This window comes from Nicotiana attenuata, unplaced genomic scaffold, assembly GCF_001879085.1.
Source record: "Nicotiana attenuata strain UT unplaced genomic scaffold, NIATTr2, whole genome shotgun sequence".
NCBI lineage: Eukaryota > Viridiplantae > Streptophyta > Magnoliopsida > Solanales > Solanaceae > Nicotiana > Nicotiana attenuata.
In genome coordinates this window covers 193772-214834 of record NW_017671316.1, presented here as the reverse complement: position 1 = coordinate 214834, position 21063 = coordinate 193772, and the positions used below count along the sequence as shown (strand labels likewise).

The 21063-nt window shown below is 38.1% G+C and overlaps 1 protein-coding gene across 1 annotated transcript; it reads right to left on the bottom strand.

Annotated features, from left to right (window-relative positions):
* Positions 1-6488: 6488 nt before the first annotated feature.
* Positions 6489-19330, bottom strand: LOC109207512. The gene is made up of 7 exons (XM_019370453.1): positions 19016-19330; positions 18849-18932; positions 10960-11060; positions 10576-10792; positions 9572-9579; positions 9371-9458; positions 6489-7786 (listed from the first exon to the last, which is right to left on the bottom strand). Exons 1-7 carry the CDS (start codon positions 19328-19330, stop codon positions 6533-6535), a joined length of 2067 nt encoding a protein of 688 aa, XP_019225998.1. The 3' UTR covers positions 6489-6532.
* Positions 19331-21063: the final 1733 nt, after the last annotated feature.

Here is a 21063-nt window from a genome sequence, read left to right as displayed (position 1 = left end):
TCTTTTGTGTGTTTTGTTTCCCATTTTTTGAGGAAAGCTCATATTAGTTGCATGAGTTGATTAGTCCCCTCCAGGGTTCATTTTTCTTTTGTATCACGTTCAAGTTTGTAGCTTATTGGCACGTTGTGGCATCACATGAGACTTTTGGTAATGTCTGGGTGGCTTAGTGCCTGAGCAGTTCGTACTGGGTGAGACGAGATTATTGGATATAGGGTCAGTGCAATCGGATTGTGTGAAGTATGTCAAAGAGCAAATACCACTATTTGGTTCAAAATGAGGTAATGGTTCTTGTTAGGAGTATAGACTCAGCGATTTGTCGACTCGGCAGTTGGTTATGAATTTCTACACACCTCTTCTGTCGTGGCGGTATTGTAAGAGTTAGAATAGCACTCATATATGTCATGGGGTACATTGTGAGCATCAGATTCGGGGAATTTCGGTTATTATGATCAAGGAGTGCTATTATGGGCCTGTGAATGATGTGGTGCATGGTGTGAATTCAGCAAAGGTATACATTCATGTTCTGGTACATCATGTGGTGATTGATACGGTGTTCGTATGTTGGAGGCAGGCCTGGCAGAGAATTGCGGATGTTAAAACTGGGCTCTAGGGCTTATTCGCCTAAATAAAAGAGAATATCTTCAGATTTGATCGAGTTCATGTGCTCAACTGAGTTGTGGTAGCACGGGTAGGTGCACGAGGTGTTAAACAATGACTTCAGACAACTTCAGTGCAGTTCTCAGCACGTTCGAGGACGAACGTATGTTTAAGTGGGAGAGAATGTAACGACCCAACCGGTCGTTTTGAGATCTAGCGCGTCGTTCAACATTTTGAGGCCATGAGCAGCTTCACATTAGGTATTACAACTTGTACGCGTGGTTGGAATTGAATTCCGGGAAGTTCGGAGTTGATTTGGAAAGAGAATTCCCATTTCGAAAGCTTTAAGTTGGAAGAATTGACTAAGATTGAATTTTTGAGTAACCGACCTCAGAATCGGGATTCGAAGGTTCCAATAGGTTTGTATGATGATTTTGGACTTGGGAGTACGTCCGGATAGGGTTTTGGAAGACCCGGAAACGTTTCGGCACCTATTGTGGAAGTTGGCATTTTTGAAAGAATTTCATAAGTTTGGGTGGAAGTGCATATCAGTGTTATCGATGTCCGTTTGGGATTCCGAGTCTGGGAATAGCTCCGTATGGTGATTCTGGTGTTGGGAGCGCGATCGGAAGTGAATTCGGAGGTCCGTGGGTCATTATGGAGTCTTTGGGCTAAAGATAGAAATTTGAAGGTTTTGAGGAGTTTGACCGGAAATGGAATTTTTTATATCGGGGTCGGATTTCGATTCCGGAAGTTGGAGTAGGTCCGTAATGTCGAATATGACTTGTGTGCAAAAGTTGAGGGCAATCGGACGTGATTTGATAGGTTTCGGCATCGAATATAGAAGTTTGAAATTCTAAAATTCATTAAGCTTGGATTGGAGTGTGATTCATGGTTTTAGCGTTGTTTGACGTGATTTGAGGCGTCGAGCAGGTCCGTGTTATGTTAGGGGACTGAGTTGTGTGATTGGACGGGGTCCCGGGGGTCTCGGGTGTGTTTCGGGGTGGTTTTGGAGCATTTCGGGCTGTGTTGGAACTGCTGATGCTGGTGTTTGGTGTTGTTCTTCGCGTCCGCGAGGGTATCCTCGCGTTCGCGAAGAAGGATTTTGCTTCTAGGATTTTGTTCTTCGCGTTCGCGAAGAAGAAGAAGTTCTGTTGCGCAGGTCTTACTTCGGAGGCTCATATCTCACAATCTACAAGGGATTTGGAGATGATCCAAAAACTAAAGTTGTAGCCCTTTGTGTCTAGTTTACAGAAAGGTAAACCATTCAGTATTTGGATTTGTGTATGAAAAGTTGTGGCTGGTACACTACAGGCTGTCCGGGAAGATGAAGAAGAAATTTGTATTGCACAGGGCTAACTTTGGCAGCTTATTTCTCAAAATCTATAAAGAATTGGGAAATTTCCAAAATAAGAAAGTTATAGATCTTGGTGTCTAGTTCTCAAAACATTAAGCCATTTGTCATTTGGAGTTTTGTACAAAATGTTATGGCCATTATACTAGAGGCTGTCTGATAAGTGTTTGAAAAATGGTTTTTGGGAATTGTCTTCTTCGCGAACGCGACGAGGGTCTCGCGAACGCGAAGAAGAGTCGTCTGGGCAGTGTATAAGTGTAAAGAAATGGGTTTGGCTCATTTCATCTCTTTTCCTCCATGGGAGCCGACCTAGGAGCGATTTTGGAGCTCCATTTTCATCATCCATGTCAAGGTAAGTGATTTCCACCTATTGCAAGTTAATTACTTGGATTATATCTAGATTTTAACATGGAAAATCATGGGAATTAGTGAAAATTGGGGTTTTGAAGAAAAACCAGGTATTCTTGGATTTTGACCACGATTTGGGCACGAAATTGGGAGTAAATTATATATTTGAGTTTGTGAGGTTATGGATAGACTTTATCTTCGAAAAATTTCGAAATCCGGGCACGTGGGCCCGAGGGCAATTTTGTTAACTTTTCGATCGGGGTTAGGAATTGTTATAAATTGGATTATAATGAGTAATTGATCATATATTAATGAGTTTACATAATTATTGGCTAGTTTTGGAGCAATGTGCATCGATTTGAGTTTTCGGAAGGGCATGGAATAACGGTTATGGAACTTCGGAGTGAGGTGAGTCTCCTTTCTATCCTTGTAAGAGGGAATTAACCCCACAGGCGAACTAAATTATTATGTGCTCTTATTTGTGGGGGCTACGCACGCACGAGGTGACGAGAGTCCGTGCACAGCTACTATTATGCCTATGTCCGGGTAGTTTAGGCTTACATCATGCTTTGTTGATATTGTTGTTAATTTATATTATTGTTGTCTTGAGAAGAAACAAGATTAGGGTTGCGTAATAATTGTGTTGAAAGGAGTTTGAATTGAGGGATTTATGATTTATTAAGGGTTTCCATGAAACTTCGTATTTTCGAAAGAATTGAGAAATATTTTAATGACTTAAGAATCTATGTGTAACCGCGTCGCATGGGCATTTCGCAAGCGGGGAAAATATCTTTAAAAACTTCACGTTGAATTGTTCTTATTTTGAAAAGAATCAAGAAAAGGATTTTGAATTATTAATAAAATATATTTGGCCGCGTCGCTTGTATGATTCGCGAGCGGAAAATTTCGTAAATTATATTTGACCGCGTCGCACGTATGATTCGCGAGCGGGGTATTTTTTCCACTACTCTTATGGGATCGGGCCGTTTGCCTCGGCAAGATTTATGTACCACACTCTCATGGGAGCGGGCCGTTCGCCTCGGCAGGTTAATAGATGCATCTATGGTTCGCGCCGTTCGACCCTCGGCAGTGCATAGTTTACTTTTATGTTGGATCGGGCAGTACGCCTCAGCATTTCCTATATATGTATATGTATATACTATTCTCATGGAATCGTGCGTGACATTTGGCTAGAAGCCAGTGAACCTGGGGGATTCTTCCCTGTTTTGAATTATAATAACTTCTTTAAGCAAATCCACCATATCTATATATGTGCTCCTGTTACGAAGGGAACTTACTAGCTGAAAACTTGAGTAAAATAATGAAGAAAGGGGATGTTACTATGTATTTTATACATGCTTATTTCATATAATTGCCCTGTTTCGTACTTATTCACTTCTTTATTGTAATGATATTATTGGACCATTAGTAAGTGTCGAAGTCGACCTCTCGCCACTACTTCTTCGAGGTTAGGCGGGATACTTATTGAGTACACGTTGCTTTTGTACTCATGCTACACTTGCTGTGCATTTTTGTTGCACAGGCACATGTACCTCTAGTGGCCTAATGGGCGTAGCAGCACGGATGATACAGAGACTTAGGTGAGCTGCATCTCTCGAGACGACCCGCAGCCAGCAGAGTCCCTTTCAGTGTATTATATTTACTTTCTGTCCAAGTTTGTATTCCGGACAGCTATTGTACTTTATTGGATTTCCTAGTAATTGCTCATGCACTTGTGACACCGGGTTCTGCGATGATTTCGGGATTGTTTAGTAGTTTTGTAAAGACATCATTATTTATTCAGTGGAACTTATTATTTATTATTAAATGTATAAAAGAAGTGATTTCAGAAATATCTAAAACGAGAAATTTCTAGTTAAATGGTGTTGGCTTGCCTGACAGTGGTGTCCGACGCCAACACGACCGTTAGTGAATTTTGGGTCGTGACACTTTAGATAGGGGCGGACCCACTCTTGGCGAAGCGGTGTCACGCGACATCGCTTCGTCGAATTTTTTTACTAAATATAACTAGTATTGTGAGCAAATAGATAAGTAGAAAAAATTGACACCACTTGACATAAATTGTCTCTTCGTGCATCGGTTATGTGCTTGATTTTGCTCTAAAAGGTATATGGTTAAAAAATGAACTCATGACTTTTTCTAACTTGAAATTCAACAAACTAATAGACTAAGAATATTCCTGTACTTCTATAAATCTTAACATCGCTTGCAAAAATTCCTGTGTACACTGCTGGTTTTAGACATCTCCAAACTTTATAGACATAAGTTTCAAAAGCAGATAAATTAATACGTTAGAAAAAGCAGGTGAAAGTAAATATGCGTAGTTGAAAAAGCAGTTGAAAGTAACATGACAAAATGAAGACGAAGGAAAAATTGATACCTAAAGTGATATTAGGAAGTCAGGTTTAATTTTGTATGTTTCCTTTTGAATCACGAGATCACAGATACATGTTTTAAAATGAATATCGTTAAATTTCTCTATAACATCCTCGTTTGTTCCGAATATTTTTGGATGTTATAGTGAAGTGTTGTTATACAAAGCATATATTGTAACAAAACCAGAAAATTGGTTCCGGAAAAATTTGGCTTTTATAGTAAAGTGTTATTATATAAGTATGTTGTTATAGAGACGTCTGACTATACTAGAGTTCTAGTTGTACACTATTCAAGTACTAACATGTGGATACAACTATTGGTTGATCTGAACTCCGATTCTTTTAATGCGGAATATTGATGTATAAGTTAAAATTCACTAACATTTAAATAAATATTAAGTTTAAACTTATAAATATAAAGTCATAATAGAATTAACTGTCAGAGCCGAACCCATCAAATTTAGATAAAAAATTTGGCCGAGGAATTTTTCACTTTATTTAAACAATTACCATCACACAACCTACTTCACTAGCCCAAAAGGGACCCAAAAAAGAACAAGAAATTCTTAGTTCTCGTCTCTAGATTTTGCATTCACTTAAATGAGGGAGAAATTCAAAAATAGTCAGATTTACAAGTGGTCGTTCAAAAATAGCTCAGTTTCAAAAGTAATCGATATTTAGCCATTTTTCATGTAAAGATAAATCTGAGCGAAAACACTGTTCAAAACCGGAAAATATGCCAGTATATTATGCTGGAGTTCCAGCATAAGTATACTTGAACTCCAACATATTATACTGGAGTTCCAGGATAAGTATGTTGTAACTCCAGCATAATATGATGGAGTTCCAGCATAAGTACACTAGAACTCCAGCATAATATACTGGAGTTCCAGTAAAGTATATCGGTCCAGTATAATATGCTGGAAGTTCATACACAAGTGCTCGAATCTCCAGTATATTATGCTGGAATTTTCCGTGTGTTGGAGTTCCAGCATAATATGCTGGAAGTTCATACACATGTGCACCGAACTCCAGTATATTATGCTGGACCAGTCTCTGTTGTAGCAAAATAGTGGCTATTTTTTATTGACTTGGTAAATGCTGACAATTTTTGAATGACCAGTCCGAAAACTGGCTAGACCGTGCTATTTTTACCTTAAATGACTACGTAAAAATATTTATTTAGAATGACTGATCAATTCTAGATACACATATATATATAAAAACCATCGCTATTTGTTTATAGGGAAGTTTTACCTCCCAATATTTAATAGAAACAACCCTCATTATCAACTCAAAATTTAGAAGAATTATGCTGGCTTGTAGTTGAAATGCATGTTAAACTTAAAATAATATGTTTCTTTTAAGAATTTTGGCATTGTTTTAAAATGAAAAAGATTATGCCCCCCCCCCCCCCCCCCCCCTACAAACACCAAAAAAGGAAAAAGAAATCTCCCCACTTTTTTTCAAAAGGCTGCGTTAAGCCAATGACTTGATAGTTACGCAGGGATGATGAAGATGAAGAAACCACTGCAAAATTCAGTGGCAACATAACCACATGGGTATTAATACATAATTTAGAACCATAACCTGCACATAAAATGTTAAAAATACATAGACGAAAACTCAATTTGTATGGTACTCAAAATGTACAGCATGTATATAAATGGAAAACCAATTTAGTAAAGTCTCAAAACTACCACATAAAATGAAAAATATAAAAAGGATATCAACTACTAATAGTTGTTTCATAAAATCAAAGTTTTTTTCCTCCTCCTACATCTTTTCATAAACCTCGTGATAAACCCTTCAAAAAAAATGTTCAAAATATAATCTTTCAATTGGCACAAATATTCAAGAAAGCTTGAATAATAATCTCATGATAAGAAGGCGAATTAAGATGTAGGAAACAATTCAATAGCTCCTTTAAATCTTCAGGTGAGTAAATTTCCATCTCAAATATCATTTGGAGCATGGATTTCTTGAAATCTTGAAATGGATCACTCGAATCCTTGACCACCGCGACACTGCCATGAATTTTTGGACATGAGCTGGCTCTAAATTCTGAATTCGCCTCTGACAGCAGCAAAAAGTTGATATCATCATTTTGATCAAATGTAGGCGGAGATAATGAATCTATGTTAGTAGAGAAGGTGTTGGAAGTGTGATTATCTTGAAATGGATCATCTGAATTCTTGACGACAGTAACATCACGGATTTTTGGATACGAACTGACTTTAGATTCTGAATTCACCTCTGATCGTGATAAATTGGTATCATTGTTTTGATTAAAAATAGGTGGAGACAATGAAGATATGTTAGTAGAGAAGGTGGTGGAAGTGTGATTATCTTGAAATGGACCATCTGAGTTCTTGACAACAATAACGCCGTCCCAAATTTTTGGGAAAGGAGTGACTCTAAATTCTGAATTCGCTACTGGTGGTGATATATTGGTATCATTAGTTTGATCAGAAATAGGTGGAGATAATGAATCTATGTTAGTACAGAGGGTGGTGGAAGTGAAATTATCTTGAAATGGACCATCTGAGTTCTTGACAACAATAACGCCGTCACAAATTTTTGGGAAAGGGGTGACTCTAAATTCTGAATTCGCTTCCGGTGGTGATATATTGGTATCATTATTTTGATCAAAAATAGGTTTAGATAATGAATCTATGTTAGTACAGAGGGTGGTGGAAGTGAAATTATCTTGAAATGGATCATCTGAGTTCCTGACGACAGCAATACCACCACGAATTTCTGGAAACAGGCTGACTCTAGATTTTGAATTCGCTTCTGACGGTGATAAATTGGTAGAATCATTTTGATTAGAACTAGAGGGGGATAATGAATCTATGTTGATGGAAAATGTGATGGAAGTGTGATCATCTTCATCAAGATCATTATCATTGAATTCCCCAAAACTAGAAGAAGTGTGACAAATTTTAGGTGATTGATTTGTGAGAATAGGGATTTTGGACTTTGGCTTTGGATTTGGTTCTAATATGTCTACTGAATTTGGCTTACGACAACCACTACAACCAACTCCATTGGATATGAATAATTTCCCAAAATTCCATTTTTTCTTGCTCTTTGAAGACATCATAGAAGTAGAAGGAAGAAAGTGAATGGAAAGAGTTGCAAATGTGTGAATAATTTAAAAGGTTATATAAGGTATTGGATAGTTGTCTTTTTCAGAGGTTCCGTGTTTTTTGGGTTTAATAAAATTTGGAAACAAATGGAATTTTGTTTTCTTTTTTCTTGTCTCTTTCTTTGAGGGGCTTATCTTTCGGAAAAGGGTAATTGGGTGTGAGGAAAAATATAAAATAGGGAAAGTTTGTTGAAAAAACAAAAGAATTTTATAAGGTTTTCTTTTGGGATATTATTTATTACCCATATTTGTACTCTATATTAGTTTACCGTAACTAGTGACAAAATTGAGGTAACACTATATATTTAATTATAGGTATATATGTATGAATATAGATATAATCAAATCTCTCTATAATAACATCTTTATATGACGCTCATTCACTATAAAAGTTAAGTTATCCACGGAATCGATTTTTAAGTTAATTTCACCTCAACATAATACATTTTTACCTATAAAACAATATCCATATTTATAGAAACGTTCTTTGTAAAATGACCCACTTATAATAGCCATGTAGTATCTCTAAGATTACTAATAATTCTATAAATCTACACACAATCTTTGCATTGAGCAAAATTTTTTATCTTTGCCTAGTGTGGTTTAAATCTCGAGCTACTGCAGTGAACAGATTACCCAGTTTGCACCCGAAGGTTATCGACTGCCGATTTTTCTAAAAAACAAAAAGGTTTTCATCTCGCATAATATATAAAATTTGAAGACCTTCGCATGATATCTTTTCCATTGGACAAATGCCAAAAAATATTCAGATAGAAGATTCAACTGTTAAGCTCTTAGATTGCCTTCAAGAGAAAGCTGTTGGATACCCTTTTACCGAAAAATTGGACAAAAAATTTCGCCAATCAAGCGTTATATCGCTAGTAAGAGAATGAAATATACAAACAACCTATAGTTATAAAGTTCTTCCATCATTCTTGAAAGAATTTATTTTTCTAGTAGCTTTAAATTTTTTGCCATAGAGTTTAAATTTTTGTACGTTGGGATATGGATTTAATAATAATGTATTAGCTTTTTTTAATATTTAATTAGTAAAATATGCATATCTCTTGAGATTTGAAATTGAATAATTTTTTATAATTTATATGTAACATTAGATAAGGAGAAAAAAAATTAATTTTTGGATTATTTTTGTCACGACCCAAAATCTACTAAAGGTCGTGATGGTGCCTAACATCGTCGTCGGGCAAGCCAACGATGATTGATCAATTTATTTACTCATCTTATTACTTTGAAATCAAAATTTTCATTGATTAAATAATATGAAAGTTGGTACTCGTACAAAACACATGATTTTATTTTCCAATTCCTGTATAGTAAAAATAATTTCAAGGTGAAATGTTAATAACTACGTGAACTACAATAATGAACGACCAGTAGGAACTCCCCAAACCCGGTGTCACAAGTGCATGAGCATCAACTAGGAAATATAATAAAATACAATATTTGTTTGGAATACAAATTAGACGGGAGAATATAAATAACTCTGATGGAGACTCTACAGACTGCGGATCGTAACATGGAATGCAGCTCTCGGTAAGTCCGCGCAATAGATGCGCCTTTGCGCCTAAATGACCACCAGACATATATGTACCTGCACAATAAGTGCAGCAAGAGTGCGTAAATCAACGCGTACCCAGTAAGTATCTAGCCTAACCCCAGAGAAGTAGTGACGAGGGGTTCGACATTGATACTTACTAGTGGTACAATAAAGCCTGTACAGTAAGAAGTAAACAGATGCGAGGTAGAGTAAGTAAACGAAATAAACAAGTATAATACGAGGTACAATCCTCCTCTCGACAATAAACTCAAGCATTCAATTAGTAGTTACGTGCTCAACCGGAGCATATATATAATAGACCTCGCCAGATAGGTCGTCGCAATTCAAATCAGAAAAACTCACAGATACACTGGCTTTTTGTCAAATATTACGCACGATAAGGTAGGAGTATTTTATAGAAATGCCGAGGCGTACGGCCCGATCCCATCATATTGTGCGCACCGCCGAGTGTCGAACGGCACGAACCATATATGCATCTATTATACTGCCGAGGCAAACGGCCCACTCCCATGAGAGTGTGGTACATAATTCTGCCGAGGGAAATGGCCCGATCCCATTAGAATACGAAGATTTAACAGGTCCTTGATCCCATTCACGAATAAACATGTGAGTTATAAATTTGTAAGAAAAACCTTTGAGGAAAACGCATAGCACGGGAGAAATCCGTAAGAGGAGTGCAATTATTTCACAGCTAATCATGAAGCTCGTCAAATATCTACAATATCAAGTCTATCACTCTAAGCAAGTCTAGTCTCAAGTCGTGAAGAAAAATTAAGGAATGTAATAGGCAAGGAACAACTCAAATAGTATAGTTATAGCATGACGGGAACCTTAGTCTACCCGGACATAACATGAATCTAGCTACGCACGGACTCTCGTCACCTCGCGCGTATGTAGCCCCCGCAACAAGTATCATATATCAAATACATACCTAGGGGTAGTTTCCCCCTCACAGAGTTGGACAAGAGACTTACCTCGCTCCGAAGTTCTATAACCGACTCCAACTTACAATATGTGGGAATTACTTACCTTGCCATAGATGATGAAAATCTCCCTTTGAAGCTCTCCAAAAATTGCCCAAACCAGGAGAGAAATGAGTGAAATGAGCAAAACCCAGATTTTTAAACAATCTGTCCAGTGACCCTCGCACCTGCGGTCCACTAGCCGCTTCTGCGGAAGCTGCCTCGTAGATGCGGCTTTCCCCGAAGGGCCCAGCTTTTCCGCTTCTTCGGACACTCAATCGCATGTGCGCTTTTGCTTCTGCGGAAACCATCCGCACCTGCGGACTCCCCATCTCGAGCACCACTCCGTACCTGCGAGCCCATGACCGTATCTGCCGCTCCGCAAGTGCGTTGTTCCACCTGTACCTGCGATCATTTAGCCCAGACCACGTCCGCTTCTGCGCTTCTCCGCCTGCATCTGCGAGCCCGCAGGTGCGGTAAATTTCTCGCACCTGCGAATCCAACCGGCCTCACTCCCTACCGCTTCTGCGACCCATGGGCCGCTTCTGCGGTCTCGCACCTGCGGCCATAACCTCGCAGGTGCGATCGCACCGGAAGCCTTAAGCTTCAGCAATTCCTCCAAGTCCAAATTCGATCCGTTTCCAATCTGATTCGCACCCGAGACCCCCGGGACCTCGTCCAAACATACCAACACATCCCAAAACACGATATGAACTTAGTCGAGGTCTCAAATCACACTAAACAACATCGAAACTACGGATCGACGATCGAAATCCTTTAAGCCTTCAAATTTTCAAATTTCGACGAACGCGCCCAAACCATTCAAAATATTATGGAATGATGCCAAACTTCGCGTGCAAGTCACAAATCACGATACGAATCTATTCTAAGACCCAGAACCCCACACGTATATCGATAACATCAAATCCCACTTCAAACCAAACTTATGAAATTCTAAAACTTTCAAAAATGCCAACTTTCTACAATAAGTGGTGAAAGACTTTCGGACCATCCGATACTCAACCCGAACATACGCCCAAGTCCGAAATCGTCATATGGACCTATTGGAACCTTCAAATCCCGATTCTGAGGTCGTTTACTCAAAATTCAAACCTTAGTCAATTCTTCCAACTTCAAGCTTCTGAGTTTAGAATTTTCTTTTCAATTCAACACCGAACTTCCCGAAATTCAATTCCGATCACATGCACATGTCATAAGACATGAAGTGAAGCTACTCAAGGCCTCAAACCGCCGGACGACGTGCTAGAGCTCAAACGACCGGTCGGGTCGTTATAATTTTTGTCTATCACAGTCAAAATATATTTAAACGTCAAATGCTTTATAGGTGTATAATAGCCATTCACTATAAAAGTAAAAAAGTATCGGAACAAATGATATTTTACGAAAGACTTGACTGCAATATGAAAGTAGAGGGATAAATCTAATTCTTTCTTAGTCATTTTAGATTTTAAAGTAGATGATTCTAGATTAAGAATTAACCAAATTTCCTCTTTTCTAGTCATTTTTACATGCCTTTGTTTGTGATGGTTATGAGAATTTCATAATTTTTTTCATCAGAAAAGTGACCATGCCGAAAACATGTCAATTTTATACGAGTTGAGGATCCGATTTTATACAAATATAAAAGAGAATGATAGCCTTCTACTCCAATTTATTTTTGCTTTAATTTAACAATAAACTGTTTTAGGTGGGACTAGCGTCACAATATACATAGATCAAAACTCTTCAAGATCAAACCTCTCTATAATAGTCTTATTTGTTCAGTAATTTTTGAATATTATAGCAAAATACTATTATAGAGAATTGTAACATAGCATAAAATTTTATACTATTAATGTCACCTAAAAAGTAACTTTTCTTATTATAAGTGAAACGAGTTATAACCTAGAAAATAAGATAGGTAACTTTCAGGTTAAACTAATACTTGTTTTAAATATTCTTTTACATGATGACAAATATAAATTTAATCATTATTTTTTATACAAGGAAGGGGAGTCATAGAGCAATAATGAAGTTGTCTCTATAGATCACGATCGAGTTCGAGCCGTAAAATCAACCACTGATCCTTGGTTCAGGGTAGATTGTCTACATCTTCAAAGGCGGATCCAGAATTTGAAGTTTATGGGTTTCTGTTGTAATTTCAAATTAATATGCAATAATAACCAGGTTCACAGTTATATATTCATGGATATTTAATGAATTCAAAAGTTACTGGTTTCTGGAACCAGTAACTATACTCTAGAACCGCCACTGCTCCTCCTTGTGTTCGATTCTTCTTAGAACTCGGCGTAAACACGAAATGCTTCGTGCACCGGCCGGCCTTTTTAAAGAGCGGTAGAATCAACCACTCATACTAGAGTAGTATCATGGTACATAAATTAGCATGTGAAGAGTGAAGTAAATTACAAGCAATGAATTATTTGAAGAGCCCACTGCCAGTCTTTTTTATGTTAAAGACTAGAGCTTTTGTTATGGGCAATGGGAAGCTTAGAAGTAAAAAGATTTCAGTAGGTGAACGAATTTTACCATAAGAAAATAGGTGCTGTGTTTTCAAGATTTATTTGCTTTATGGATGGGCTATTTCTGATTAAGGGAATTTTAGGCCAGTTTTCATTTCAAATTTAATAATTATAGTTAAGTGCTAAATCATTATCCAAAATTGCAACCAACTAAGTAGTTATGGAAAAGAGGAATTTCGAATAAAATTTTGGTACGATATTTTAAGGATTTGAATTTCACAACTTCTAAGTTAAATCGGTCCATCACAAAAAAAGTACATACCAACAGTTTTTCTTGATTACTTAGTTGCTACTAATTACCACTAGCTGGTCTTTTTTCTTTTACACAAAAAAAAAAAAAAAAAGACACCTTGATGCATAAAGCATTCCGTATTTACGCAGGATTTGGGGTATCCACACAGGAAAAAAAGGGGAGAAATATTATCACGACACAAAATCCAACTAGTTGTGATGACACCTAACCCAACCCTCTACGTAAGCGAACTATCTATAAACACATTCCAAATAAGATTACCAAGAAATAAATGATGAAATAATTGAATTCTTATACAATAACCAAAGACTGGTAGTACAAGTCACAAGTCACGAACAACTCCCATGCTAATAATATCAATCGCATTAATAACTCACGTGTTGCATGGACAACTCACGTGTAAATATCACAATTCGTCTGGCGTGGTCACATGCACAATATCATAATCTGTCAGGCACGGTCACAGGCTTAATATCATAATTCGCCCGGCATGGTAACATACATAATAACATAATCCGCGCGGCACCACACACATAATAACACAATCCGCCCGGCGTGGTCACAGGCTTCCAATGCAAATCATATCACATAGAAGCAAATATATAGGAACACATATATATGATGAATGAGTATCAAATTTCCTGCTCCTGAACTGGTATAATGACATGATAAAGTGTATGCAAAGTGTGCTATCATAGCTCAAATTGACAAATCATCACAGAAATAACAATCACCAAGTTTATTAGTCTATACGTAACCTCAAACATGGCTCAAGTAGCTCACAATAATATTACAAATATGAGAAACATTATAATATAAAGCTTAATAGTCAATTCTAGACATATTATAGCCTAAGCACGAGTCCGAGCATGGATAAATATCCCGGGGGTCACACATGGGCTCGGTCCCCCACACATATGCACACCTATAGCACGTAGCTATTATAAATAACTCAGGCAACTAGTGCCTCAACCAAGTTTAGATATGATACTTATCTCAAATAAGCCAAATCAATTACCGAGCAAGCCAAACAATACTCTAGAAATTTCACCACGTGCGAGTCGACCTCCGAGCGGCTAAAAACTAACCAAAAAAATTCAAAACATCAAATAATGCCTTAGGGAAAAAAACCCAGTCAATAAAGGTCGAATCATTAATCAAATACTCAAAGTCAACCAAAAAATAAACCCGAGCCCGCACCTCGAAACTCGACGAAACTCACAAATTCCGACAACCCATTCAATTATGAGTCGAACCATACTAATTTCAGTTAAACCGGACTCTGAATCGATGTTCAAAACTCAATTATTCACTTTAGGAAAGTTAGACAAAACTCCCAATTTTACTTTTTAATCGTCAATAAAATGGCAAAATCGAAGATGGAATCATGGAACATAATTAACACCAAGTCAAAGATACTTACCTCAATCCATGTGGTGAAAATCGCCTCCAAAATCACCCAAATCCGAGGTCCTCAACTCAAAATATGACAAAATGAACAAACCCTCAAATATATAAGCTTCTGCCTAAACATTTCGCTTTTGCGGACCACCTGCCACTTCTGCGGCGTCGCTTTTGCGGAAATTCACTAAAATCTAACCTCTCGCACCTTCGAAAATATCTCCGATTCTACGACATCGCACGTGCGATCCTTAATCCGCTCCTACGCACATTCTCACTTTTACGCCCCAGTTCCTCGCTTCTGCGCTTTCGCAGATACGGCCCAGCTCCCCGCAGTTGTGACTTCTCGACGACCAGGCCACCTTCGCTTCTACAATAATTTGCCCGCATCTGCTAACTCGCATTCGCGTCCAAACTTCCGCAAATGTGGAAACATCATCACCATGCCATCTTCAGCAATACATGAGACGAAAATGATCCGAACCATGTCCGTAACTCACCCGAGCCCCTGGGGACTCCCTTCGGACATACCAACAAGTTCCAACACATAACGCGGACCTACTCGAGGCCTCAAATCACTCATAACAACATCGAAACGACGAATCGCACTCCAAATCAAACTTGAAGAACTTTTGAACTTTCAACTTCCAGAACTCGTGGCGAACCTCATCAAATCAACTCGGAATGATCTCAAATTTTGCACACAAGTTCTAAATTATATGGAGAATCTATTCCAACTCCCAGAACCACAATCGAACCCGATATCATCAAAGTCAACTCTCAGTCAAACTTATGAACATTCCAAACCTTCAAATTGCCAACTTTCGCCGAATAGTGCCAAACCTTGTAGAAACATCCAAATACAAATTCGGGCACACGCACCATCCAGACCTAATGAAACCATAAAAACTCCGATCCGAAGTCAAATATACAAAAGTCAAACTTGGTCAACTCTTTCAACTTAAAGCTTCCAAAAGGAGAATCATCCTTCCAAATCAATCCTGAACCACTCGAAAACTAAAACCGACGATACACACAAGTCATAATACATCATACGGAGCTACTCATGCCCTCGAACCATCGAATAGAAATGCAAATGCTCAGAATGACCGGTCGGATTGTACAAAAATAGAGAAGTAGTTTATACTTCTATGATACATCACTATGCCTTCTATCTTTCTTCTTTTATTTCTTTGTTTTTTTTGGGGGTTGTTTGGGGGGGGGGGGGGGGTCATTTGTTTCTTCTCCATTCACAAAAAAAGTTGAAGTTACTAGGTTATATGTTGTAGTACTATATATCAGAGTTATTTATATAGTTTGGCCTAAGGGCCGTTTTGTTCACGGGATTAGATGAGTTATTCCGTGATAGAATTTGGGATTAAATTTATCTCGTATTTAATTGTAGGTATTAACTAAAATCAGTATAATTTTGTACCACCATCTTAGAATTATTTTATCTCACCTTATAGATAGGATAACTAATCCTAGGATAAAAATCAAAAATGACCATGTTAGCCTCCTCAAGCCCTTTCCTTTTCACTGTGATTTGAAGTTGACTCTGTAGTGGAATTTTTTGGTGCTTTCTAATGGATTGGGTTGTAAATTTTATTTTGAACTGAAATGCGTTTGGACTTTCATTTCTTTTGTATCTAAAAAAAGGAAAAATGACACTGTATACCCGTTGTAAAAATAATAGTTTTTTTTTGCTACCAGATGTAAATAGTTTTTGGCGCGGGCTAAAAGTGATAATACCCTAGAAAAAGAGTGGATAGCATAACAAATCAATGTATGCAAAATTTTAGAAGTTGCAGTTTTTTGAATTTATCTATCGAGCTGTTTATATTTGAGTTTATCATTATTTGAATAATTTTCTTATGAAACTGTTGCTGCACTTTGCATCTTGCGGCTAAAAGAATTCCTTGTTTTGGTGTACGCGATATGTTTATCTTTATTATAAAAAATGAAAAAAATTCACCTATATTTATGTCACTAAAATAATCAAGGTTAAAAATAAAACAAAAAATTTATTTAAGTTTATTTAGTTTGAAATCAAACACAACTTTGGATTATGCATCGTGTATCCATTTTTAATCTAATGAACCAGAAAAGGCACTAGTACTAAATAATTCAAGCATTACTAATCCTAAAATAATAATTTCGGAACTATAATTCCGGAATAACTCCGTCCGAGAACCAAACGACCCCTAAATTTTTTTAAACTCATATAGAACCGAGGCTAGTAGGCCCAATCCGAATCAGCCCACTAGCCCTTAATGTTAGACCAAGGCTGCGCCGAGGCCAGCCCGTAGGCCTAATTACCAATAGGAATTTTTACATTCCTACACTATATGAAACTATACTACCCTCCCTACTCAAGTTTTATTATAATTATATTTTATATACCCAATTACCATTTATGTACATTTTAAGGGAATGAATGATAATAATTAGTGTCCTAAAATTACTCTAATGTATCTTCAACTCCCCCCACGTTTCTCTCTCCACACCCCCCATCCCCACGTATCTTGCACAAGAGAGCAGCAATTCCACCATTGATAACCATTAAAAAGCTTTGAAGCTTTGAATCAATTTAAACAAAACTGATGGTTCATTAACTAATGGTTCGAAGATCAGTCAACAAAAATATTTATTCGTTGTTCAAAGTTTTGTAAGTTCTTGCAATATTTTGCTCAATCTAGCTGGTCACCTACACATTCGAAGTCAGAGAAAAAGTTTAGCTTTTTGTTTCGTTTGTTTCCCTTTAATTCGAATTTGGATTTTCAAAAAATATTATTTGTTTGAATTGGGTGTTGTTGCGAAGAATTGGGATTCTCTCTACGTCTCTCTCTATCTCTCAATCCCTAATTTCAGTAATATAAAATAAAGGAAAAGAGAGCAGTGATGTTCGGCTATAATTCCATATTTTAGTACATTTTTTACCTTATATTTTAAGTGCTTTAATGCTAAACTATACTATATTTGTGCTTAATTGAGTTTATTTTATGTGTAGGTACGTTGAAGATGAAATTGGGAGCAAAGTAGAGATTTATGTGTATTTTATGCACTATACGAATGGCCCATAATTATGTCCATGCAATTGAAGATAAAACAACAACAACAACAACAACAACAACAACAACAACAACCCAGTGTGGTCCCACAAGTGGGGTCTGGGGAGGGTAGGATGTACGCAGCCTTACCCCTACCCTGGAAGGGCAGAGAGACTGTTTCCGATAGACCTTCGATTAAAGAAGGTGAGAGAAGCCCTGGTATCAAGTAATAGCAAAACAATAATTAGAAAACTAAACCAGAGATAGCAACAGATAATATGAAAGGGGTACTGATAACAGGTAGCAGCAAGATAACATATTTAGAAAACTAATTCCAAGGCAGCAGACGAGAATATGAACGAAGTACTGCTAGCAAACTACGGAATTACCAATGGCAAGTAACAACGAAACGAGACATACGAATATAGAAAACTAAGGGAAAAAAGGGTACCGAACTAGCGCTAATACTATCGAGCTAGAGAAGACAAAGGGAGATGCACGACTACCTACTAACCTTCTACCCTAATCTTCAACCTCCACACCGTTCTATCTAGAGTCATGTCCTCGGTTAGCTCAAGTAGCGCCATGTCCCGCCTGATCACCTCTCCCCAAGACTTCTTTGGCCTACCTCTACCCCTCCTCGCCCCTCATAAGGCCAACCTCTCACATCTCCTGACAGGGGCATCTGCACTTCTCCTCTTAACATGCCCGAACCATCTCAACCTTGCCTCACGCATCTTTGCCTCCACAGGGGCCACTCCCACCTTGTCTCGAATAACTTCATTCCTAATTCTATCCAACCTAGTATGCCCACACATCCATCTCAACATCCTCATTTCCGCTACCCTCATCTGCTGGACATGAGAGGTTTTGACTGGCCAACACTCTGCCCCATACAACATAGTCGGTCTAACAACTACCTTGTAGAACTTACCCTTAAGTCTCAACGGCACATTCTTATCACACAAGACACCAGAAACGATCCTCCACTTCATCCACCCTGCTCCGATACGGCGTGTGACATCCTCATCTATCTCCCCATCCTTCTGAATTATAGATCCCAGATACTTGAAACTCTCTCTCCTGGAAATGACTTGCGTATCGAGTTTCACATCCCCGTCCGCCTCCAGGGTAACACCGCCGAACTTGCACTCCAAGTATTCTGTCTTGGTCCTGCTCAACTTGAAACCCTTAGACTCTAGGGTATGTCTCCAGACCTCCAGCTTCTCGTTAACGCCACCTCGCGTCTCATCAATCAGGACTATGTCATCCGCAAATAGCAAGCACCAAGGCACCTCCCCCTGAATGTGACGTGTCAAAGAATCCATCGCCAGGGAAAACAAAAACGGCTAAGTGTTGATCCCTGATGCAACCCCATCTCAACCGGAAAGTAATCCGAATCTCCACCTACTGTCCTAACCCGTGTCTTAGCTCCATCATACATGTCTTGGATCACTCTAATATACGTTATAGGCACTCCTCTAGCCTCCAAATATCTCCATAGAACCTCTCTGGGGACTTTGTCATAGGCCTTCTCCAGGTCAATGAACACCATGTGCAAATCCTTCTTCATCGCCCTAAACTGCTCTACCAATCTCCTCACAATATGAATGGCCTCAGTGGTCGACCGTCCCGGCATGAAACCAAACTGGTTCTCGGAAATGGACACACACCTCCTCAACCTCCCTTCAATCACCATCTCCCACACTTTCATCGTATGGCTTAACAACTTGATACCCCTATAGTTGTTGCAGTTTTGGACATCCCCCTAATTCTTGTACAGTGGGATCATCGTACTCCGCCTCCATTCTTCGGGCATCTTCTTCGTCCTAAAAATGTTGTTAAACAACCCAACGAGCCATTCCAAGCCCTCCTTACCCACACTCTTCCAGAATTCCACCGGGATCTCGTCCGGCCCCGTCGCTCTACCCCTACTCATCTTGCACATAGCCCCTACAACCTCCCCCACTCGTATACGTCTACAGTACCCAAAAGCTCGCTGCCGCTCCGAGTGCTCCAACTCTCCCAGCACAATGCCCCTATCTAGGGGTGTGCATTCGAATCAGTTTATCGATAAATCGAATCGATTATTTGTTATCGGTTTATCGATATCGGTTTATCGGTTTATCGATTTCGATTTCGATTTAGAAATTTTCCTTATCGAGTTATTGATTTCGATTTCGATTTTGTCCTTTCGGTTTATCGGTTTATCGATAAACCGATAAGAAATACCAAAAAGACAAATATGCCCTTATTTTATAATACTACCCTTTCCCTTCACTTAAGTTAAGTCCCTACCCTAACCGGCTTACCCTATTTTCCTCCCTTATTGAACGCCGCTTCTCTTCAGTCTTCACTGTGCGTAGACCCAAAATTAAAAGGGTTTTCAGTCTTCACTTTCTGTTTAGTCCGGTCCGGTGCTTCTCAGTTCTGTCTATTGTCATTCTTCCCGGTTTCATAAAAGCTCCGGCGACCTCCGTGCATCAGCTAATCCTCAGGTATTTCTTAGTTATTAAAAACAGAATGTAACAAATGTCAAAACTTCTAACATTGAAATTATGAAATAACAACCATGAATTGTTGAAAATGAAGTTTCAAAGATTTGTATGTTAAAATGTAATATTTCTTAAGTTTGTGGAAATATTTCTTCTGCTAGGTCTCTATTTCTACGTTAGTCTGGCTTTTTAAACTTCATATGGATATTTATTTCACTATTAGTTCCACTTTTGCATCTGTCCAGCAGCTTCATAGTAAAATCTGTCCAGCAACTTCATTAACCAACAATAAATGCACTCTTTTTGAAGTTGTTGTTTATCTTTTAGGTGTTGCATTTGGAGAAAAAAATTTAGGGTTCGGATGGTTAAATATATTTTAAGGAATTTTTTTAAAGCATTGTGAAGTAGCACCTTTTTTATATGGTTGCACATATAAAGTGCAACAGTTTGTATTTGCCATTTATGTGAGAGGCCTTGATTAATGAGGAGGCGTAAACACAATCCAGCTCTTATTTTAATCTATTATTGCTTGTGCTTTTTAAGTTTTTTATCACTTAGACATGTTCAATTAATGACTAGTTATCTTCAGTGTTATTCAGGTTCAAAACAGAAGCAAGAAGTGTTTAAGATTGAACCAAGAGGTGTGCGACTCTGAAGGTTGGGCTTGTCTTTTTAGTACAGCCAAGTTGCAAACTCGTTTAAGACTGTAAGTTACATTCTTCATTCACTTCACATGGCTGAAAATGATAATATTGATAAAGTAGCTGATGAAAGTAAAGGTTCCGAGTCTACGGTTGCAACTACTCACTCGACAGTTTCAAAACAAAGGAGAAAACGATCTCGGGCATGGGATTTTTTTGAAGAAAAAGTTGATGCTAAAGGAAATAATAAATATGCATGTAGATTTTGTGGACAAGAATATTTTGAGACAAAAGGA